Genomic DNA, 25,289 nt, shown 5'->3' on the forward strand with positions numbered 1-25,289 from the left:
CATAGACACTGGAGTGGAGTAAATGCTGTCTCCCAGAGCCATACACCATTCCAGAATGCCACTCATTGCTCTCCTAAAGAATGCTTCTCACACTGTCAGGCACTAAATCCCTTCTCATATGGTTTTCTTTAAAATCCACATATATATGTACTTACATATATACGTACATGCATATACGCACATACACTTGAAAGTTCTTCAAGGATTTCTAACTAATAAAGCAATCAGGGTGAGGTTTTAGAGCGGTCCAGGATATTCTCCATAGAAACAGCTTAAGTTTATGTGGGCGTGAGGTTATTATTTCATGCAAAAAGTTTGCATCTCGAGCTCAGCAGGCAGTTGGCCATCATCACAGCCCTCCACTCCAAGAGCAACAGAGAACCTTCCAAAGGGAAAGCAGTTGCATACAGGCACGTCAAATCTTTCTCCTTTACACGCAATGGACCCCAGTGCACAGCCATGGCAGGCAACACTGAACCCAGGGATGGAATTTCTCCTGTAGTTTTAAGTCCATCTGGATGAAGCAGCTCCTTCTCTATGCACCAGGTTATGAGTTGGATGCTGTTGGGGGTGCTGAGCTCCTATCAGGACCATATATTGGGTGTAGAGGCTCCCTAGAGATGGGGCGCAGATGTACAGGCTGAGAGATTGCCCTTCAAAAACAAAATCACGGTTCCAAACAATAACAGCTTGGCTATTTAAATGCAGGAAGAGAAAAATGACAATCATATTAAAGGCCCCAAAGACATAAATATTTACAAAAAATTCCCTCTCTGGTGTTTTAACTTCTCTGATGAGCTCACTGTTTTTATTTTCCTCTGCAAACCCCAAGTCATGCAACATGGCCATTAATGAGGAGCATGTGCCTTTGGCTTGGGAGGAGACTGAGGCTGGATCAGTCCTTTTTACACATCACACTCCACACATCCCATTCCTGAGCAGCAGGTCTTTCTTTGTTGGCCTTCAGGGTCCTTGAGGAGCCTCTGCTAAACACCGTGCATCCTTGGTTGCCAACACTGAATCTCTGTTTATGTGCACAGAGGCACAAAGCCCATGTGGAAACATGGGATGACATTTGAGGGGGGATGTAGGTACACCCCTGTCCTGCTCTGGTGCAGTAGAACCACGGGTCAAGTCTTGGCTACAAATCCACTGACCTCATTAGGGACAAATGAGATGTCCCTAAGGAGAAGTTGGCAACTTCCCTAAGGAGAAGAGACAACACAGTCTCTTGTACATCTCATGACACAATTAGTGACACTCATATACAAAGCACCAAATAAACACAAGGCTTTTCTAGCCACATTTTCAGATGTTTTGGTTACTTGTCACTATAATGGTCACTCTTCAGCAGACCTGCCTTTGAACCAAAACCCTTAATCCAAACCCAAAACCAAATCCAAAGTTTGGATACAAACTTAATCCAAACAAAACACTAAAACATTTCAGATACCTCATCCAAAATATATCTACTGGAACTAGTCTTATTACCTTCTCTAATGTTATTCTGGTGGAATATTATGGGTTTCAGAGGAGTTTCTCTGATTTGCATTGGCATGAAAGATGAGGATAATCCATCCAACATACTTGGTCCAGCTATGCATTCACACACAACTTCTCAGCCAATATCACTGAAAGATCTTGAGATTATGGACTTGGATATGATGGGATAGCTGTGTTTTTCATATATTTGTATTCTTTCTCACAACATACACACTGGCAAATTAACTCTGATTTATATGAACACTTCATTTCCCTTTCTACCACACACCAAGTGAAAAAGAGTGATTTCTTGCATTATTAGGCATTGAGCATTTCTAAGAATAACTGCATACCCATCAGCTGGCTGCATAGACGGGTCAGTTTGAAGAAATCCAGAGATGGTGAGGATCTAGTCTTTGCCTTTAAACCTGTATGAAATTTGGAAGTTTGTCATATGCAAAATACATTTCTTATCTCACTGTCCACATATGGAAAGGGTTAAAGGAGCTTACTTCTCTATGGAAAACTAGGTAGACAGGGACAGCTCAAAGGGGAAAGGTTTCAAGCTAAATGGAGGGGAGACAACAGGAACCCAGAACTGAAAGGCAGTGCCTTACACCTGCATGTTTTGCACAAAGAGAAATGATTACTCAAGTTCAAGAAAGAAAATGCTTCTAGATAGAGCCCAAGCTGGCACAGAAGGCTCAAGTCCACCACATCTTGCTCTGGGCTGCACCTCTCGCCTTCCCTCTGCCTCGCCAGATGACACACATGGACCTGCTGAATGCAATCAGCTGGGAGCACGCTTGGCCAAGCAAAATGCTTAGGCTAGTTTAACTTGGCAACACTGAAGTGTTTGTTCATGTGTGCTGCATTTGTTTTGATAACCCCAAGCCATTTCTGGGCTTGCTGCTGCGACTGCATCTCCTGTCTTTGCCTTTGAAAGAAGGAAAATGTGGTTAAGCAACCATATTTGCTTGCTAGGTTAGGAAGACCTGAGGGTTTCTACATCACTGCCATGCCACCAAAACTTTACAGCATGGTCTTTTGTTGGTAAGAAGTCAAGGCCTGGGGGATGGACAGTTGACCACTGGCTTTCCTTAGCAAAGAACTTCAAAAGTAGCTGTCAGCACTTCTGCACACTTAAACATGAAAAGTCAGGACAGCAAAGTGATTCTTTGCCTTTCTATCAGAGATCTCAGCACGTATATGACTGACACAGGTCTCTGGTAGCTGACCTACCCTGATGTCACACAGCAGATGTTGCTGAACAACCCAGCGTGAAAGCAGAATCCTATTAGCCAACCTACTGGAAACGGAAAAGCATGGAGAGGATGTATTTGCTGTTGCCATGAGAATTTCTGTAGCCATTCAGGCATCAGCAAAGACAGCACACATTGAATCCAAATTTTGCATATTCCAGGAATGTGTCTAGAATGTTTTCCATCCTGGGAGCCTAAAAAACTCCACCAGTTAGTGGAGTCCAGCAAACACATACTCAGTTACCGTCCCTGGAGTTTTATATGATAAATAGGGGCAATATGTTCCTTGTCAGTGAAACGTATCTGGCTTTAAGATGGAACAGAACAGAACTTAAAGTGAGGGCTACATGAGAGAAAACAATACAACAAAATAAAGGATTTTGTGCCTAATTTGAACTAAAAATTCAGGAAGGAAAAATGCATTTAACTGAGTGGATTTTGCTCTTATTTGCTATCATTCTACTTGATAATATGGAATATGTGTTTCAGCAATCATAACAAGCAGGTTTTCTTTCAAAATAACATTAACAATGACCCATCTGATGGATCCTTCTTTCTCTTCCGCCTCTAAATCCTGTGACAGAATCTCATAGCACAGTTATGAACTGGATAAAGGAACATTTCCTTTCTATTTGTTTCCTGTCTGCCTCGTGTTGTAACTATCCATTAAACCCTTGGAGATTTTGTCTACAGTACAAGGTTTCTAATACAAGCAGGAGCCTGTCCCTGTTTTTTCATCTGTAATAGAGTACATTCTTCTTCCCAGGGGCAAATGAAGTCAAACTGGAATGCTATCTCATACTTTCTCTTCAGTTGACCTCTATTTAGCCTGGAAGAGGATCCAGGGATCTCAATTTTAACTCATTAAAACTAGGAGAGACAAAACTGCTTCACAGAGAAGACTTCAAGCTGACATGTGCAAACATTCAAAACAGACATGTCAAAATCATCTATACACTTAGGGGAGACATGACATCATGGAGGGGGAAAGCAGCCCTCCATATAAATAGCTCTGATATAATTTGCATCCAAATAGGGTTGACATGCAATTCTATGGGGAAAGCATTAGAAAATGTAGCATCTGCAAAGGTCATTCCTTTTCCTAGGCCATTTCAATCACACAGACAGACAGGGCCAGAATCAGTGGGTTTTGCTCCAAGTGCCTGACCCGCTTGCTTTGGAAGAGCAGATAAATGAATTTCATTTTCTGAACTAAAGAAAAGGAAATAATCACAGCTACTTTCAGCTATCTGCAGAAGCCCTAACTCTCACCCATTGATTGCTTGTGGGTTTATTGGTTGAGTAAGACTCAGTCCTAATGAGCTATTTCTCCTCAGCTGAGCTTAGCCAACTTTCTTTGGAAGAGGTGAGAGGAGCCCAGGGAAAAAACAAAGGAAGAAATAACATTTACTGAGTTAATTTCTTTCCATGCACAACCGGGGCAAAGAACAACAGTGCCTCCTCTACGCTGAGTCTCTGTTGTGGTCTGGAACAAAAGGTGCTGAAGGCAGTTAGGATTAATATAATTGCCCTTTGGATCTGGCCTGAAAGAGATGCATTAGCAAGGAAAGTGGTTTGGGAATCTGAAGTCTACGCATGTCATCTCGAAGCAAAGGGCTTTCAGAAGGCAATTCTTAGTTCTCTCTAAATAATAGTGAACCCCTGGAAGACCTTTTGGGTTGGAAACTCCGGAACTGAGGGACACTTTGGAGAATTTGGCTTTAACTTTTTGGCTCCAATTGTTTTGTATTGACTGTGCTATAAATGATGACACTCCTTTGTGGCAGCAAGAGTGGATAACAGTTTAGTTTCCAATAGCTTTGGTCAAACTACCATGTTGTGTTAGGTGAGTGCTTGGCTGAGCACTTGGCTTGGTCTGAACCAAAGACAGGGGCTGTGGGGTCTATGAGCCATTTTTCCCAGCACATTTATGTATTTCTCTCTCAGTCTGTCTCAATAACGTTTCATATAATTCATGAATCTCTTCTCCCAAAACCATTTTAAGTGAAGAAAAATGGTGCCTCATGTGCACATGGGAGTGGGTGGGAATCAGAATACGTGGGCCCTTACAAGTAATCTCCATCACGCCAATGTGCACCATGTAATTTTATTACTCTCCAGGGTTACTGTACTGTATATGTATTTCCTCCCCTTCTCTTCCTCCAGTTTAGCCATAATTTGCATGTGTTTTTAATATATATATATTTTCTGTATTTTCTCCATCCAGATTTTTGTTTCCAAAACTTTTGGTCAGCTGCACTACAGACTTAGAGCCAAACAAATTGCTGGGTTCTTCCATGCTTCCTTCCAGAAAGCAGCTTTAGAGCTTGAATACCAACACCTCGTTTATATGCCAGCCACACCCCTGTAGTTTAAGAAGCTGCAGTACAAAAATAAGCAAGAGGGTGCATATATTCTGAGCAGGCAATTGCTACTGAGGTGCAAAATGGGAGGAGCATGGGAACCATCCCATCACAGACATGACTTTCAACTACAGTATTATGACTTTGCTATACATCCAAAACAAATTAACCAACTTAATTTCCAAACCAATCTAACAATACGCCTGCAAAACCCTCCTTAAGACTGTTTTGAAAGCTTACAATGTGTCTGTCTTACAAATATTTGCATTTACTTGGATTGCATCTATATTAAAACTATACCTTGTGCTGGCCTCCTACCTGGAACTGAATCTCACCTTAGGACACCTAGGGAACGTATAAACACACACAGCTCTCCTATGAGCGCTCTGATCTCTCCAGCTTACCCTACATTCAGGAAAGGGAAAACAACAGCTACAGAAAGTCAAATGCCTAAAAGCATCATCAAGGCCAGGATCTGGCACCTTCTGTTTTGCAGATGTGCTCTTCTAAGGAAAACTGAGGTCATCCTGCCGTGATATCTTTGTATTTGTCATCATTCTTTTTATGTGTACAGTGCTGGAGTTGCATGCTTTGCAGAATATCTTTCTTTGCTGCCTGTAGTTCAGTAAACTTAAAATCACCTCAACAGTTAGCACCTGCATCCCATGCTTTTGCATCTCCCCATGGATATCAAGGGAAATTTTGCCTGTATCAGGCACAGCAAAGGCCTAATTATTATTTTGATCCACTAAGCAACAATTGCATCTACTGTAAACTGAGTGGTAAATTCCAGACTTCATCCCAGAATACTTCTGAGACCAATAAACTTGGATACACTTGGAAACAGCATTTCTTTATGGGTGCATGCCAAGGAGATACTGAGTTCCAGATAAATCTCTTGAGTAAGTCTATTGACTTCAGTGCCTTTACTCCAGGGGTAAAGCTGGCTTGGTGTCTTTCCTGGAGAACTGCTGGACAGTAATGATTCCTATTTAATTAAAACACATGCCAAGGGGAGTTTCAGGGTTTAGAAATGTGCTTGTCACTCAAATTTATTCTTCGTAAGAAAAAAAAATGGATTTTTTTTTCCCCTCTAGACAGACTCACAATTATCTCTGAGATGTCCCCAGGCTTGAATTCACATCACTGTCTCTGGGTCTGTGGTTTGATTATTAGAGGTTATTCCTTGCCTGCCTCTTGTCTGTTGTGCAAGCCAGTTCCTCTGCCCTTAATTCACTCTGTGCTTCTGACACTGTATTCCTTGATGACCCACTGCTTAAGTAGTAAATAAGCAGTGCTGCTCTGCTCTCTTCCTCCCCACCCTAAACCAAGCAGGCTGGGTGCACCAATGTGGATTTGTCTCTGCCTTTTACAGAATGGAAATGCACAGTGAGGTATCTTTGCTGCTGGTTTACTACTAAGGATACTGCTCTGCCATCCTGGAAAGATGAAGAGATCTCACTCAGGTTCCTGAATTAAAACCTTTCCAGCATGTAAAGGGATGTGTTTGACATGCACTTAAAGCAACACACTGCTGCCCCCATATCATCCCCTTGGAGCAGTCCTGCACTGCCATCTCAATGCTTATATTTCCACAGTCCCTCTCCTCACTACCCTTCTGCTTTCATTCATGCCTTCTTATCAGCCTCATTGCATCACTTACAGCCTCTCTGTCACCTCAGTTCTCCACTAAACCCTGGTGTAAACCCTGTGTGGGTTCACCTCCATTGACTCCCATTCAGATGTGCCAATGAAAGAGTTGGCCTGACTTTGCTGGGAACAGGCCATCTAGTTTAGACAAACAACTCCCAGATATCTGCCCCTCTGCTGATCCTTTGTCCATTTTTAGAGCTGTACTTTTTTATTGTTCCGATAAGTCCAGATAAGTATTTTTTATTTCCCTTCTGGTTTTCTACTCAGGACAGAAGTGCCAAACTACCATGAAAAGAAGCATTCTACCCTTCACTTACCCATCCAGAAACAGACCCAGATGATTAAGACTTGTTCTGAATAGAGAAACACATCTCACACAAAGACCCCTCAGCTATGACCAGCTCATGCAATGCCCGTGGATCCACAGCTCGCAAGGAAGCAAACTACAACACGATATAAGCTTAGGAAACTGTGTAAGAGATTTACAATCAGAAACAGTGGTAGTGACCCAGAAACTTGAGTCAGTTTGGATAATCTTAAAAGGTGCACTTGAAACATTATATGCAGCCTGACACCAAAACCAGTCCCCGGTTCTGCTGACAGTAATTCTCGCTCTGTATTTGGTGTGTAAATGAGACGCAAAGCAAAGGCTGAGATTCACTGAACTGCACGCTTCACCCTAATTCCCATTGGAAAAGGCAGCCCTAGGGCATGATCAGCAGAGATGTACGGAGGTATGACAGGTCCTTGCAGTCAGACAGCAGGGTTATGAGTGAGAAAAAAGCTTATCTCAAGTCCCAGATTGCCCCTTACCTCCCCTGACCTCCTCCTTCTGTTTTCTCTACATTTTGTCTGCCTTTTTTCCCTGACACCAGCTCTGTAACTCTGCTTTTTAACTCTTCAGAACATTTTGTTCTGTTCATTTGTTCCACCCAGACAATGCTGACCTGCTGCTTTCCCACCCACCATTTCTACCTTGCATTTTACATTAAGTAAAACATAACATTTCACCATACAGAAATACCATGGAGCTGTCAGCAAACTGAAGGCAGAGCAGGGTGAGGAAGACTTACCACTGTGCAGCAAAGAGGCCAGAACCACCAGAGGAGAGCCAGTGCCAGCAGCAGGAAGAGGATCAACAGAGCTATAGCCAGGATGGTCCCATCTGACTGGAAGAGAAACAGAGAACATGTGAATACCAGCAGCAGAAAACACAGTTCTCCTCCCTCATGCATCTAAGTGGGGCATCTTCCCCATCCTTGGTTACTATGAAGAGGCTGAGGCATCTTGTTCATCTCTTGGAGTTGTAGGAAGTTTTGCCCTGGTTTTCCCCAAAATGTATGTATTTTTAAAGTACCACTGCTCACAACACCATGTTTCCTTGCAATGTCAAGCATTCTCCTTTCCTTGTGACTATCTACAGCAAACTGAGCTGTAGATATCCCTGTTCATTGCAGGGGAGTTGGACAAAATGGCCTTTAAGGGTCCCCTCCAACTCAAATGATTCTCTGATTCTTTGATTCTATTTTTCCCCTCTTGCACAAAACTTGAAAGTAACACCAGAATTCTAATTTACTCCAAATGGAAAACTCTTTGGAGAGCTGCAGTTTGCATCTGTAGGGAGAAAACAAGAAAAGCCAAAGCTCAAACATGAGATGGCACTGGCCAGCATGGAGTCAGGCAACAAGAAGGTCTGTGATGAGCTGGATGTACTCAGCATTACAAACAGGGCATGAGAGAAGACTTAAAACAATACAGACCTGTTGGTTCAACCTCAGTGCCTGGAAAAGTTCAGGAAAAAAATTATCCAGAGGGATAATGAAAGGCCATTAAAGGACAAAGCTTTATCAGTCACTGTCAACATGGGTTCATCAACAGCAGGCAGACAGGAGGATGGTCCTTTACATTTTCCCCATTTAAGAAGGTATTTGCAATTCTATTAACAATTATCTATTAACAATCTGAACTGCTGCACAAGACACCTCAATATAGCAATCGAAACCAAACGTGCATTATTTCTTGTCGATTAGATTTAATCCAAACCAGATGTTCTCAGCTCTCTAAGACATGCCAGCTTCCCTATACTGTGTCTCCCCAGTATCACCCTACTCTGAGGTAAGCAAGCAGGCATCCCTGACTTAAGCCTGTTTGAGATGTTCTTGATGTAAGAGCCAGGCATATAAAAACCCCACCCAAATGTCAGGATCACCAAGCCAGACTAAGGACACATTCAAGAGCAGACTGACCTGCAGGATGAGAAAATTGGGTGCCTGCTTAAGTCACTCTAATTCAACAGCCAGATGATCTCCCATCATACCAAAATGGCAAGAATAATGGAAAAACAATCAAGGTTAAAAGCATTTTCCAAACCTTCTTCTAGTGTAGAAGACATTTCTGGACATCTTGGATCAAGACAATCTGATCTTTGACACTTGGAAATAAAAAAAGATGTAGTCTGCACAGGAGAATTCACCCAAGACATCTCTGGAAATGGAAACTGGACCCTGACACAAAATAAAACTCATTTGAGAAGACAGAGCTGTACATTTTGGTGTTGTTCCTTTAGACAGATGGCATAAAGTAACATCCATCATCCACAAAGTGGAACGTGCTGATGTTAAGCACTTTGGAATATGTGATCCTGACTCTTTGTTGCTATGAAATCATAGAGGAAAGAAGGAAGGATTTTTACATCTAATGGTTGCCTGCCCCTCCTGTGCCTATACTGAAATAAATTTTGTCATTAGGAATAATTTAAAAGCAATTTGCAAAAATACAAGGCAAATTAAACCGGTCTTTTAACCGGTTTTTAACAGAATTTGTTTGTACTGGAAAGAGTAGTTTACATTACTCTAACACATCTGGATCTCTGCAAGGCAGCTGATGTGGCCAGCTGGTATTCTGCATCTCTCAGCAGTGAAACAGTCCAGAGGAGCTGAAAGGGTTTCATTTGCCAAAACTTACATTTCTCACTCAGGTAATGCCTCTCACCAAAGCCAGCACTGCATGACAAGCCTGCAGGAATGAGCCGTCTTCCGATATCAAAACCAGACAGGCACACAAAAATGTGGGGTTGGTATTAATTCCTTTTCTTCTATTTGAACAAAGATGATGAAAATAGTCTAGACAGGCCAGGACAACACATACATACATAACAAAACTTACCATAATCACCAAAGTGACCCAAAACCTTGCTTTTGCTTTGTTTTACCTTTACATTTTCAGTTTCTCCTATAATTTAGTTATCATTCTGTCTAGCATCCATAGTTCCGTAGAGCTTGAACTTTGCTTAGATGGAGACTTTGACACACGTATTGAATAAAGGCTGTCAACTCAGATGATGAAAACAGCTTTCATTTTGAAAACTAAGAATTTTCACACTTAACTACTGGAGTTCCTATGAAATATCTGCAGAAATGAAGCATGGTAGCCCCTAAGTATACAGCTACGTGAAATCAGTGCTACTTTCCCATTGAGATTAATGTTGACTGCTTACGCTGAGATAAAACTCCAGTGCCTGTGCCTATGACAGGATCAACAACCTACAACTCCAACACATGTGAAAAATTGAGCTAAGGTACTGTCACTTCTGCCAACTGCAAACTAAACACAAAGCATTAACAACCTGCTTCCAGACAGCCACTGAAGACCTAGATGATGCTTGGAGCCAGTGTTTTAAATGCCTTTATCAAGAAAAACTCTTCATGAAAGCGATCAGGATCCTTAAATGATGTTTTGACACGCTACACATTTGACATGTGGAACCTTGGCCACGTAGACTCCAAAACAAATGAGCTGGTAGAGAAAGAAAAGCATTGGTGCCTTGAAGCTGTCTTTTCCGTGACAAAGAATCCAACAAGTCCAAGAAAATGCTGTAAGTGTTGCTGGCAGTTGAAAGACCAATGGACAACCACCTCTGGATGATATTGCAAAATACAAAGATATTGAGAGAGATGAAACAGGAGATTTGAGGCATTTTCTCATACATGGATGTGCAATATATATATATATCTTATATATCTTATTTTTTATATATATATATATCTTATATATCTTATTTTACTCAGGAATTAGTGTTGGGCTTTGAGGAGCCAAACTATGTCTGGGAGGAATTCTTTTGTCATGAGAAAAGAACTTGGCCCACATCTTGGTCTTCAGGTACCCCAATCAGTGAGGGATGGCAACGCCTGACCCAGAACATGGCACAGGCTATTTCCGTAAGTCTACCCACAAAAATTCAGCTATGTGCTGTCCTTCAAAGCAAGACATTCCTCTAGGGCACACACAAACCCAGGGAAGATCATATCTAAGAGGGAAAAGGTCATTATTACGTGCATGCACATTCCTTCAAGAGTCAGCAAACAGGGATGCTTGCTCCAGGGAAGCATGACTCATCTTCACCTCTCCTGTTGCCTACCAATGTTGCTGCCCAAGATCAAGTTCCTACAGTTTTGCTTCAGGAAGCAGGAATGCAGTCATGCAGACAGACAAAACCAAGACAGAATCAGTGATTCTGAGACCCTCTTTCATCTCAGGCATCCGGGGTGCTTCTAAAAGAAACACATAGACCTCCTCATTGACTTTTCAGTGGCTTACTTCTGAGGGTTTCAAACAAGAAAAAAGCTATTACATATCAGGTGGAAATTTGCATTTGTTTGAATCCTGATTATTTTTTAAGATTTTATTTCATAGTTTCTCACTTTACTGCACTGGCATCTGCAGCATACAGTAGATATTCCAGAATTGGAACATGGATTAGCAACCTCAAAGTATACGGGCTCCTGAAAGCTTTGATTACTGACATTCAGGAGTGATGAATGAAGTACGAGGTGCATCTAACAAATGTGCTCACATACTGTTGCTGATGAATTAATGCACCGTTGATTTATAGGGAGAAGGTGGTGGTTAGCGTGCATGCTCATTACCACAACAGTAAATGGATTTAACTTGAAGCATGTGTTTAAATGTGCTGACTCTGTGGCGTGCCCAAGAAGAATGGACTTCAGTTGAATACATGCATCAAGCACTTGGCTTTTGTAGACTGTGAAGTTAAGTAAAAGGAGTTTTTTCATGGGATAGAAAGGAGAAACAGGTTTAACAGTAGGGGGGGAGGACAAAGGATGACCCTGGCCTTTGCCCATCAGATCAGGCAGCTTTTATTGTAAAGGGAACATTCAGCATTTCTACCTAGAATACAGTCATAGAACCTGACTCTCTTGGGAACAAGCCCATCACTGCAACAGAAATCATCACATAGGGACGTCATTATTATTAGGAGCAGCAGTCCTGTAATCTGGTCTAATTTCTAAAAGGAAATAGACTCTCACTGAATGCACTGTTCTGTAATGCCAACCTCTTTGATCACAGTCTATGTGTAGTTATTTGAATGGCAGCCAAGCTCAGAAGGAGACGTGAGCAAGAAACACCTGTTGTGGGTCAGCCAGTCTATGTATTTTCAGCTCTATTTTTCCAAGTTTACTGTTCTGTGAAATGAGAGGTCCTTTGGCAATGATTTATTTTCCTCCCTTCCTTCCACAGCTGAAAGAAGATGAGAGCCCAGTTACAAAAGATTCTTCCAGCATCCTTGCTTATTTGCTTTACAGCACAACTATAAACACCACTGAAGCCTCACTTTGCCACATGCTGTACAAACCCAGAGCAAAGGACAGCCCTTGTCCTGAAGGGTTCACACATGGAGGGAAGGAGGAGTAATTACTGCTCCCTCTGCTACAAGGGAAGATCTTTGGTTGGAGAAAACATTTCCCTAATCCCCGATTGCAGTGTTTATACTTAGGAAAACATGCTCAATTTTTCCTTCAGAAGAAATACCCACAAGTTTCCAGATAAACAGAAGTGTTAGCAAGACCACTGGAAGACAGATAGGGCAGAACTAAGGGTAAAACTCAACATTTCCCAGTCTTGCAATGTAAGGCATTGCATCTGGGAGTTGGCACTAAATACAATACACTAAATACAGGGCTTGGTGGGACAGGTGAGCTTCTCCTCAATTCAAATACCCTTCATATGATGGGCACCATATGGAGGTCTTCCCATTTTGAATGAGGAGCTCCTATTCTGAAAGAGCCCTCTCTTGTCCCTTGACACTCAGAGCTGAAAAGCAAAGTCTTCAAGGCGAAACCTAAGCAGTTATTTTGGTTTTCCAGTTGTGCCTGAAGGCAGCCCTCAATAGAAGACTGCTAAATTCATTCTGGGAGCTGAATAGTAACTGGAATAATAGACAAAATTCTGTGGAATTACATTTTGTCATAACAACAGCCATAAATGGCTCTGTTTGGGTTTACTTCTTTGCAAGGCAGGAAAGGAAGGAAAACAGCATGCTGCAGCTCTGGAATGCCTTGCTTCTGTCTGAGATTTGTAGCATTTAAGCATAAAAAATAGTAAATATATGAAATCTAAGCAGCACCTTCTCAAGGTAACACTTTCACATACCCCACAGGGGATTGACCAGTGATGTTCCTCATGGGCTGCTACAGGCAGCCTGCCATGAGTTCAGCAAGGTTAAGCAAACACCAGCATGGCCTGAACCCACACAACAAGACGTATGGCAGAAATTTCCTTCTGAAATTTCATTTAAATTGAAATCACATTCGACAGCCTGGAAGGAAATGATGCCACGTAAAGGGGCCTGGTCAAGCTTGAGAATGGGCCCAGAAGAAATTAATGAGGTTCAATGAGGCAAAGAGTTGCACATGGGTCAGGGCAATCCCAAATATGAGTACAGATGGGAGAAGAACTTGAAAGCAGCCCTATGGAGAAGGACTTTTCCAAATGTCCATTCTATAATTCCTCCTCTGGTCTCTTTTGGGAATCTTATTTTCCAGATCTTAGGAGCATGCTCTTTTAAAATGCCTGCCTCACTTAAGGGTGTCATAAAATAGCCCATACAACAATACTAGAGTGAAATAATGAATGCACATTTAACTCTTAGGGTGACCTGAGAGGCAAAACCATTCACTACCTACTATATTTGCAGCACAAAACTACTAAGACCAATTTATTTTAGAAACAGATCCATGTGCCCTGGAGTTCCCACAGAGCAATACCTCAATTAATAATACACAGGTCAAGGGCCTAGGAAAGGGCTCATTAAATTTGCTCTGCAGTTTCATAAAGCCTCTATTGATACAATAGTAAATGCACTTTAATTGCCTGCAGACTCAGGAACAGTGATAACTAGCAGAGCCTTTACTGTGCAGCTCAGAACAAAGTCACAATTGAACAAACCCTGTGTTAACACTGCATCACATTCCTTCTGAATAAAAAAACCCTTCACTGCAGGGAGTCATCAGATTTTGCTACAGGCCTGCAGTGCTTTCTTGAATTTCTGACCTTCTCTTTCTCTGTATTTGAAGACAAAATCCATCCGCTATTGTTTAACTCAACATCCAAATTCCTCCAGTCTCTTTTAGATGGGAAAACAAGAAAAAAAGGGGATATAAAGGTAGAGAAAAGTGTGTCAGTACTCACATCCTTTTGTCAAAAGCAACACCCATTGAAGCGATGAGACCCAGTTCTTTTTTCCAGCTTGCTTCGGTGTCTCATCTATCCTCACAATTGGAAATCAGAGATGCTATTTCTTCCCAGAATGGTGGGTGGAGGTTTGCAACACCAGCCTTTCAGAAAAGGCAAGGCTGATATCTGCTAGCATTGGATAAGAGCACGCCCAATTTAGGTATTGCATCGCCCTCACAAATGCAACCTCTCTCCCAAAATACCCTGGCCCAACATATTGCTCTTCACCTGAAAGGCTTCATGATGCTGTAAACCTTGAAGTTACTTCTTAAGAAGCAATGCCCTGCTTCTCCATGTGCCCAACCTTTGCAGGCTTCTGTACTCAGGGCTGCTATTTAATTCCTTCTGCCAGCAGCAGAGGTCACCTGGATGTCTCTGCAGGATTTTGCTCTCTTCTGCTTAGGTAATACAGTAACAATGCTGCCTCTTTGCTCATTACTTGGAAAGGAGATTCCTTTCCCCCCACAGGGAGCTTAAAAATGGAAGAAAAAAAAATATATATATATATATTCTTTAAGAGGTGCAAATATTGAAAAACCAACTTCAGAGAAATAAATTCATAACTCTCCAGGACAAGCAAGCAACGAGACCAATTCATCAAATCCTTCCAGCCAGCTGAGTTTTATCACACTGGAGATACTGGCATCTCATCCCCCAGCTAAGCACATAAACAGCACGCTGTCTCCATGCTCTCATTCCAGCCATTCCCTTGCTCTGGTGGAGTAGCTGCCAGTGGTCTCACAGCTCAGGCCAAAAACCACCCTAAATTACGCTCAGGAGAACCCCATCTTACTTTAACTCTGATACATATGTTAGCGGAGGGCAGGATTAAACTTCTGTCTGCAGCCCCTGATTTACAGAGTGTTACCCTTTTGCTTTAGAAATAAAACCAATCTTCCACTCATAGCAGCTTTACCAAAAGCCAGACAGTAATCCTTTGGTCTGGGGTGTTGGGTGAGCAAAATCATTGAATAAAAGCATTGGCCATCCACAGCGAGGACACAAGCAGGATTCATTCACTGCAGGCAGCATCATGCTGCCTAAGCTAGAAGGTTTCAACTGCATTCCATAAGTTAATGCAACAAATGCATTGCCCAACCACAGCAGCTCCTGTGTCTGGCCCAGTTTTTTGACAAATAAACAGAAATCACTGCATTCCTCCATATGAGGACATATGCTGCCGTAAGCACCCTGCAAAAGCAAGCACAACAAAGCCCTTCCACTTCCATCCCATTGGAGAAGAGCATCTTGCTCATCACCACATCTGACACAACATATGCTCCAGTCCTACCCACCTACAAGCACATCAGTAATTGAGGTTGGCATGCTTTGCTTTCTCATAGCATTGGGTGCAATACCCATTGCCTCTCTCCAGTTTGCCTTTAATTTTCCAACCTGGACAAGCAGAAGTATGCCCTGACACTACTGCCCAGGGGGCATGGACCAGCCAGGTTTCCGATCAAAGAACTTCAGAACCAACAGCAGAAAAGCCAACGTGATAATAAACTGGAATAAATGCATTCTCACTGAGATGCAGATGCTTAGGATCCAACATGCCACTGTTCTCTTTTAGTGCTATGCACTGCTTGTGCTGGTTCAAAAATGAAAGCCATGAAATTCTATTTAAAATGGAGTTTCACCTTTATCTTGAGATAATCTTGGTGTAATCCACATTTCATTCATTCTTCTTCATGGTGAAGGCTGTGCTCTTAAAATTGAGCAGTCCTATGGAATTCCATGGTCAGTGGCTCTTCTCAGCTCCAGATAATGACAGACTTTAATAAGAGGCCACTCTTGCCTGAGATCAGACTTGAGATGAGCTCTGATACTTCCTTACTCATCACAAAGACCCACCATTAGGAATTTCATCTGGTGGCTGATGGGTGAGCCCAAGTTCCAGACTGATCCTCACCACAAGGGATCTACAAGGGCCTCACATATGTAAACCATGTACTTTGCCTCTGAAAACTCTGAAAGAAAAACAAAACAAAGCCCCCAAAGACCTCCTGTGGGCTGTTTCATAACGGGGGCTTGAAAATCACTGGTCCAATTTGGAAGAAGAATTTTGATCCTCTGTTTTTGCAATTCATCTCTCCACCAGATACAGCTGAGTGACTGCAGCTCTTCCCAAAACATACTATAAAATGGAGATTCTGAAAGATCCTCTGCAGCAAAAGCATCTTTATAAAGATCTTCTGTCTTCTTTTATTAACAGGAAAATCAACTACCTTTCATCAGAGGAGAGATTTGCAGTAAAGAAGCAGGACAGCCTGAATACTCACTTTAAAAACAGAATTTAAGTGCTTCTGGCAATTTTATCTTAGGAACCTGAATAAGTAATTTCTTGAGACGTATGGAAATGGGGTATAAAAGTGTATACTGCCGTGCCTGCACTCTGATGCAGGAAAGCACAAGCAATTGAGCCAAAGGAAGACTAAAACAGAGCCTAACCAGTTGAATTTAAGGAATCCCTTGCATTCATTTGGCTGCAAACCATGATGAAGCTTTCCATATTTCAGGAATCAGATAGCTATGGAAAGCAAGAGGTCCCATGAAGCACAATGTACATGTGCAATACAGGCAAGTGGATTCCATCTGCAGGCTTGTATGCCCAGATTTGAATGAACATGTAGAAGCTGCAAGGCTGCTTCAGCTGTACCTACATCTCCTTCAGAATAAGAAAAGCAACAAAAAACCCCAAACCCCCAACAGTATTCACCAGTGAGGTCTAACTGTGGTGCTGACAGTCTTGACAAGTGCTGTCACTTAGTGCTGGAAAACAGAATGTCTTTCATTCTTTCACAGCAGAGCAGGAAGGAGATTAAATCAGTCATTACATATGCCGTCATTCCAAACCTGCTCTCATTTTCTCCACATTGAAATGCTGTAGCAGATTTTACACCTCAAGTGGAAAAAATGCAAATAATGACTTCAGTTAGGCAGTATGGGTTCAAGCTAAAGCTGTCTGTTCCCAAAGGGAGTGAGTTGCTGCATTCAAAAGACACAAAACTGTCACTTCCTAAAAGGGACAAATGCTCAAGAACATTGTTTGCCACGTGATCACTATTTGTATATGAAGGCGGTGTCATTGGGGGAAAATAAAGCAAAACAAAACAGTTTTTGCCTTGGAAGCATCACAAAAATTGATTGTGCTGGGCAAGGCAATATTTCCCAGTATCCCATTTCCAGCAGTTGGCATTAGAAGACACAACGTGAGCACAGGAGCACTGAGTCCTCTGGCAATTGCAGGAATCAAGGCTTGCTGAATTACAGCATCGAAGCTGCGATTCATTCAAGGCAAAGGCCTTGATCCCTTGTTCCTTGCCAAGAAGTGACCTATTTGCCTCAGATGGAAAATGTTTTCTTTCTCTTAGAGCATGCACTGTTTGATAAAAGTGATATTTATTTTGCAATCTTGTTCCTAGGAGACTTAAATATTAAATAAAGATCAAGTCCTCTACTAGTATAATATCCTTAATAGCCGTATGCCAGCGTACCAAACGTCTGTTGTTAAATACATTCATCCTACTGAATCATTTCAAATTGGTGAATGAGAACTTACACAGTGCGTGCTGGAGATGATGACAGAGCTGGAGATGAAGCTTAGACCATCATTCATGCTGACTTGAAGAGCTGCCTCCCTGAAAAAAGACCAATGAAATAAATCAGGGCTGTCTGTCCACAATCCTCTTCTAGGCAACATCCTCTGGAACCTGGACTTCAGGATCAGCAGCAAAATGTTTCCCATTCGAGGCAGGAATGCTTTTCTGTCATTGAGAGGATTATTGACTCTCCTATTGTCTCTCCCTCACTGTGCTTATATGGAGGAGAGAGAAATGTCTGTTGATGCACCGAAGTCATTTTGATGGAAATCCCATATGGGGGTCTAAAATCTTGTCACATAACTATTAATAAACCACCCTGAGTTGAGATAGTTTCAAAGAGTGCATCTAAATCTATTGACACTAGCAATGCAAACATGCCACAGCCAGATTTTGCACTCAGATGTGCCATACCTGATAAACCCCAAGCAATGATACCGAACAACCCTCTCCTTTAACCTAAAAATTTATGTTCTAGAAGCTATGAGCTCCTCAAAAGGTGAAATATAAAAGACAATGTTAGCATGAGTTGCACTTAAGAACAACGGAGTATAGGGAGATGAGGCAGACTGTCATTTTCCCATAGGCAAAGTAAATATTAGAGAACATAGGAAAAACATACATGCCAACTTCTCGCAGCACAGGTGCTGGGCAGAGTAAATAGGTATCTTCCACAACAAAAGGCTTCTCATCTGGAGAAAAAATAAAGAAAAAAGAAGAGGGAGATACAGAGATTTATCAGTAACACAATACTTAGAGACAGCTTAGTTATAAAGATATATATATATATAATAAATATATATATTATAAATATTATATATACATACATATATATATGTGTGTGTGTATGTATGTATGTATGTATAAATAAAGTTTTTCCTCGCTTGTGATCCCTACAGCAGGGCTCAAGGCATCAGAAGCCCAGCACTGTCTGCCGTCCCCATTCTATAGGCAACATCCTCCCCATTCCTGCAGCCACTGGTGCTGCTGAAGTCCCCCATGCCCTCCATCTGAGTCACAACAGAATTGAAGACCCAAAGCTTTCTGAATGTACAGTGTAAGTCGTCACAGCCCCCCTGTATAGGAGGCCTGGATGGAGAATCATAGAATATTTCACACTGGAAGAGACCAGTAAGGACCAACAAGTCCAATGCAATAGATTACGACTGGAAACAGCTTGGTGAATAAAAGCCTAAGTTATGGAAAAATCTCATAACTTCAAGGCAGAACTGTCTGAACGTGAATCAAACCTCCCTGCCTCTGATATAGCTTTTAAATCAGAGTGGAAAAAAAGCCCAACCAAATAACAATAGGAATTTACCTTGGAAAGATGAGCATCAGCCAATGCTCTTTCATAGACTTAGAACTTTGTACTATCTCCCTCATCACCAGAGAGATGGGGATCCTAAGGAACTTCCCAGCCCATTTGCCAGCTGATGAAAGATCAGGCAGGTTGGCAGAAAACCAGGCAGACAGGCTGGTTTTTCTTTTACTTTTGGCTGGAAACCACACATTCCTATTGACTCTGCTGAATCAGCAGTTTCCAGAAGCGTGTCACTGCATTGGGAAGCTTTCTTCCAGCTGTAGTTAGAACCATCTCTAGGGTCTCCTCTAGATACACTTACACGAAATGAGAGCAGTTAGCAAATATCTTCCTAACGATTTCCAGTTATAATTGTTTGAAATCACATCAGATTTAAATCCCATCACAAATCCAGATCTCATTACTGTACGCTGCAGGATGGAGGAGTCCTTTCCACGTCACCACTTCAAACTGGAGAACAATATATCACCACCTTGCTTTGCTGTTTGAAGTACAGGAAGCAAAACCAAGGTCTACAACCAAGAAAAACAACTTCACAACTGCACAGTGCATTCACTTATCTTCCCAGGAAGGAACATTAGAAGCAGTGTTTGGTGCCTTACTGGCATCATTAACAGAAATAGAATGGAAAGGAGAAAGAACGAGAGTTTAGCCAAATTGTTTAGCAATCTAATGAATAGTTGAACTGGTCTGTTTTGCTTGGTCCTTTGTTTTTTGAGCTATAACTCCATTTCAGGTGCTATTGGCAAGAGGAGAAGCCACAAAGAGGCAAAAAAACCAAAGAGAATGTGGTAATCTTCTTGAAAGAAGCATCAGATCTGAGCCTCATTCAGTCTTGGCTGCTGGGAGATTTGTTCACATGAATGAAAGCAATGGAGCACAATAACCCTAACTCCACCATCAATGCTCAGACTGAACCCTAACATTAAAACTAACTTCATTATAACCCTAATCATAACCCTAACTCAACTCTAACCCCAGCCATGTTTACTTTACACTCCATCAAAGAATGAAATGGTAGCGAAAAGTTGTAGCTTTCACTTAAGTTTTCCTTATGTTTCCAGCTTCTAGCAAATCCCATTGCCTATATACACACACACTTGAATCTTTGCATCACCCACAGCATTGTTGTTTTTTTTAAGGGCTGTTGACATACAGGCAAACAGCTGAAAATGAAACACTGCAGCCAACCATAAGCTTTGCACAAATAGGCTTCACTTCTGCATCATGACTTGGCTACTTAGAGCAGCCTTCAAGCTTCTGTGATCCCTCTCGATCCCTGCTCCTGCTCTTGGCCTGTAAAGCACCATATATTACTCCTGCTTTCCCACAGCCTTGCTGCAAGAACACGTACTAACGTTTCCACTATGCTAAGCATTAGGAGCAGATGTTTTTAGCACGGGGTTTTCCTTTGCAACCCCACACCATCGACAAGGCAAGTTTCTCTCTGAGAGCCTGACAGACAACAGGTATTTAAAGCACACTGTGATGCTCACACTTTATATCATATCAGCTCATATCATATGCAGGCACTCAGTTTTACAGCCGAATAGCCAAGCAAAGCAGTAGCATTTCCCACTGACTTTGCCCATGCATGGAAGGTGCATATGGCTGGTGAGCATGATGCCTTGTGGCACTCTGGTGGTGTTCTCACCCTCATTTATGAACATATAATTAACTCCCATGAGTTTATGACACTGTCTCAGTACACACACAATAAGAGAATGAAGACCAATGTCTTGTTTTCTCCTTTGCTAACACCAGCAGCCAAAGAATGCTCCATGCCAACACTCACTAAAACAAAATCTGGTTTAATTTTGCACTGGAACTCCTCAGCTTTTTGTTTCTGTTTCTCTCCCTTCCCATCTATTAACTTGCATTACATCTATGCCTCTCTAGAAAGTACATCAGCTTCATGGCTGGCAGGGTTGGCTACACAGAGAGATTATTTTGTTTAAAGAATGCTTGTGTTTCACCACAAAAATGAGTGACTATTTCTTAGCTCTAAACAAAAAGAGGATCCATTCGGTTTGCAAAACTGTCCACCCAACTCCTTCCTGGAACACTTACATTGAGAAACCAAACAAAACAACACTTATCTGCTATTCACACCTCTATCTGCAAGACACATTCGAAAGGAAGCTTTTCTTTTTGCATGCTGCATAAAAACTTGCTGTACTCCCATACAGTACGAGATGGGCCCGAATGCTCCTGAGCTCCAGATCTCGTGCCAAAGCTGAATGTTGTGGTTTGGACTCCTGTCAGCTGATGATGCTGGTGGAGGAGCTGGGAAGGCAGGGGCCGCTCTGTGTTGCAGGTTCTGCACAGAAAGCAATTTCCCTTCTCGGCTCGGCCGCTAGCTGGCCTTGCAACCCTGCAGAAGTCATCTAGACTCCTTTGCCACATTTATAGAGATGCATTGCAGACATCAGTTATGGGCAGAGCTTCAGGATGTGTTGCAACACTTCACCTTTAAGAAAGCCCACCTACAGCAAGGAGCTCCTTACCTATCCACCCCTGATCACTGCATCAAGCAAAATAAGGTTCTCAATGTAAAAGAAGTCCATAGGGCACACAGTATAAACGGGTAGCTAAAATTAATAATCACTTCACAGCTGTGTGCAGAAATGGAGAAGGGTCAAACATCTCCCCACAATACATCTGTTTTCTATAGATGCCCTTTCAACAAGGCACTTTCTACTGCTCAAATTCCCGTAATTCACTATCCAGCATTCTTATACCTTTTAACAGCTATCTGTAGCCTGTAAAACCTATTAGTCCTAGCATTAGTGTGTAGTTTCTTTTGCCATTAGCAGGGTGTAGCCTTTTGGCAAGCCAGGACTTGGAGTACTTCCCAACTATAATAATAACAGCCTCAATATATGCATGATGTTTTAACGCAAAAGAGCAAAACTAAACCAGAGGAATAAAAGCCCAAAGGTGACAAAGAAAGGCAGCATTTATGCCATATAAGTAAGCTGAAATCAAAACAGCCTTTTCTTCCTTAACGACTCATCCAAAAACCAATGGGCAGACTGAAAACTGACTGCAAAGATCTCTTACAGAAAGCTGTGTTCGGATTGGTAGCATTGAGATGACAATGCTGACTGTTGGGCTTGCAATATCTGCAGTATTTTAGTTCAGGAAAGGCTGCGAAAGCTGTTTGCCAAACTTTCCATGCATCACAGACCAACAATTTCCTTCTGTTATTACCCTTGTCAAATAAAGGGGCATTTGTGATTCGTGTTTGACTAATGTGCAATTCCAAATGCCCTGATCTAGTCTTCTGCATCTGCAGGAGAGATGACACTGGTTTCTGTTAATCTAATACAGACAAATCAGGGGAATCTGGCTGCTCTCACATGAGATTCCCTGAGGATCATCTGGTTGTTCTCTCTTTGGTCCTCAGTCCACCTGAGACCAACCTTTGGATCAGGCTGCCCAGGGAAGTGGTGGAGTCGCTCTCCCTGGAGATGTTTAAGGAAAACTCAAAATACCTCTATTATTCACTTGCACCAACTACCAAAGCCAATCTCAGTTCATCCTGGCTGACTCTTCTTATGCCACTCCTTGTGACAACTCTGCAAGCAAAGTTTTTACTTCAGATCCACTTTGTGGGCAAGTAGGAATGCAGAAAGACACTGGAACACTGAAGGGCCTATGAGAAGGCCCATAAATAAAGAGAGAATGTTTTGTTAATGCTGTAATGAAAACCACATTGAGATCATGCTATGATTGCTCTGTTATGTGTAGGGACACATGAGCTACAAATGCCAAAGCCAGAACTGAGTTTAGAGGATGGGGGGGAGGGGGGGGAAGAGAGAGATAAGCGCATAGCAATGATATCACATTTGTAATCACCTCTAGGTGGAGAGAAGGGATCTGGAAGGAAATTTTCTTCTTTTTCTGATGGGTTCCTTTCTCTTCAAAGCTGTGCTTACAGCTTTGTTCACCCAGCACAGATAACCCAAAAGCTGCCAACAACTTGGCAGGTACCACAATGTTAATTTGCTCATGTTTGCAACTGGCAGCTCTAATTCCTATTTATTCACATGCATGCTCCATCCCTAGAGGTATTCTAGGTCAGATTGGATGGGCTCCTGGGCATCCTGATCCGGTACCTGATTTAGTGGTTGATAATCCTTCCCATGGCAGGGAGGTTGGACTTGGATGCTCTTTGAGGTCCCTTCCAAACAGTGCCATTCTATGACTAATTTTTTAATGAAGCAATGACTTGATCACCCTTCGAAAGAGGATGCCTAGCTCACCTTGGTGTATATTTTCACCCAAGAAACACATCTATTCCTTCTAAGGGAAACACAAGCATAGCTTCTGTCCTTCACAAAGGTCACATCCTCAGATAACTTGAGTTTGCTCAGTGGGAGATGTTAACTGTAATGAAAAGAGGGAAAAGCCGATAGAAACAAAACACAAATAAGAGGAGACATTTGATGGAGGTTTAAAGTGTCATGAAATCAGGAAACTCAGAGATTGGAGTAGAAGCGCAGAGCAGAACTTTCCTGTGCTGAGAGTGGTCAAGATATGAGAAAGTATGGAAGGTATCACAAGAAAAGTACAGTGCTGCCAGAAAAATAAAAAGGAAAGAAATGCTTCTGTTACCAGGTGATGAAAAACTCTAATAATCTCTAAGACTAATTTGAAAGAATCAGTTTTGGCAAAGCATTCACTAGAATGCAACAAGGTTTGGTCCTATCTCTGCTGTGGTGCAGTGCTGCTTCCTCACCCATCTTTCATCCCTCCATTGAGTTTTAAATTGCCCAGGACAGAGCTTGCCTCCTTGCCCATAGCTATCTTTGCTGGATCCTGCACAATCTGGGCAGACAAAGACATTTTAGCACCACAAAGCAGTCATAAGTCACTGCACTGGATAATTAATTTTAACTCTTGTGCAGTCTGAAACCAATTCTCCTAGGTCCTGCTGCTGGCAGAAAACACCCTGCTGTTAAACATGCATCTGATTACAGCTCCATGCAGCCAAATATTCTTCATGGTTTCTACAGATGTTCCTTTTTTAATTACTGTTATTTTTTTTTCTATCCCATAGCTATGAACATTATGAGCCAATGCTCTTTTCACCTGCCACTTTTCTCTGCCAGTAATCCCAATAAAAATCTATTAGCTCATGCCTTTAACCTCAGTGAGTCCTAGCTGTGCTGGTCTATATTTCATCAGGGATAATTTAAGGTTTCAGGAACTTCTGGCTTAGTGTTATCTTTATAAACACCTCCCTCCCTGATACAATCAGAGCCCGAGAAGTTTCAAGCAAACAAAAACAGCTGAGCCATCCGCTCTCCATAAGGTTTCCATAAAACTCCCTTTGAGTTAATGCTGATGTTAAACTGTTTGCATCTAAGTGGACAAGGGAGAATACAAGCTTGAGCTGCAGTAAAGCAAAAGCATTCAGGTATATTCCAATATAGAGGAGCTTAAACTTAACACAGCTGTGCCAATATCTGCCAGGAGAGATGTGGATCTGGGAGCCCTGATGAGAAACTGTTGGATTCCTTCAATCTGGGAACAGTTTGAACTCAGAAATGGAGATTTTGGCCTCCTGTTTCCAGGTCACTGCAACAAGCACTCTAGGATTGTGCAGAATGAATGGAGAAGTCTTGGTGTGGTGCCAAAGGGAATGAGCTCACTTTTCACCTATGCATTGATTCAGGACAGACTGAATACATCAGGTCAGAGGAATGGGGGATGTTTCTGGCCCTCATCATTATTTTCCATGGCCATTTTGTGGACATAAGGAGGCAGCTTCAAGGAATAAAGCCCATGGGTTGCAATAAGAGAAGCTGATCTTTCCTGAAAGCTACTGTAAAATGATAATGACGGACATTGTAGAAAATTATTCAGCTACAGAGATAGCATACAACAAAAAAGGAGGAAGGAGTCTTTTCCTGACCCCCACCAGCACCAGGTCACAGTGTTTGGGAGTGAAGTAACCCTCACAAGCAGTTCCTCCCATTGGCAACGCTGGATGTTTTTGTGTCTCCATGGATGAGATGCACTGAATAGAGAAAAGCTGATGGATGACATTCTCAGCTCTATG

General features: G+C 42.1%; 1 protein-coding gene across 4 annotated transcripts in view; it reads right to left on the bottom strand.

Moving 5' to 3' along the window:
- Positions 1 to 25,289, bottom strand: part of ANTXR1 (ANTXR cell adhesion molecule 1) — a 69,719-nt gene that overhangs the window by 25,687 nt on the left and 18,743 nt on the right. For all 4 annotated transcript variants that reach the window (XM_085510084.1, XM_015882878.3, XM_085510085.1 and 1 more), the window contains 3 exons: positions 18,518 to 18,587; positions 17,856 to 17,934; positions 7,834 to 7,929 (listed from right to left, as the gene is read on the bottom strand). In XM_085510084.1, the coding sequence (XP_085366210.1) occupies positions 7,834 to 7,929; positions 17,856 to 17,934; positions 18,518 to 18,587 (245 nt within the window). The remainder of the gene's footprint in view (positions 1 to 7,833; positions 7,930 to 17,855; positions 17,935 to 18,517; positions 18,588 to 25,289) is intronic.

This window comes from Coturnix japonica, chromosome 10 (genome assembly GCF_054131305.1).
Source record: "Coturnix japonica strain WE chromosome 10, WE-NBRP24, whole genome shotgun sequence".
Classification (NCBI taxonomy): domain Eukaryota; kingdom Metazoa; phylum Chordata; class Aves; order Galliformes; family Phasianidae; genus Coturnix; species Coturnix japonica.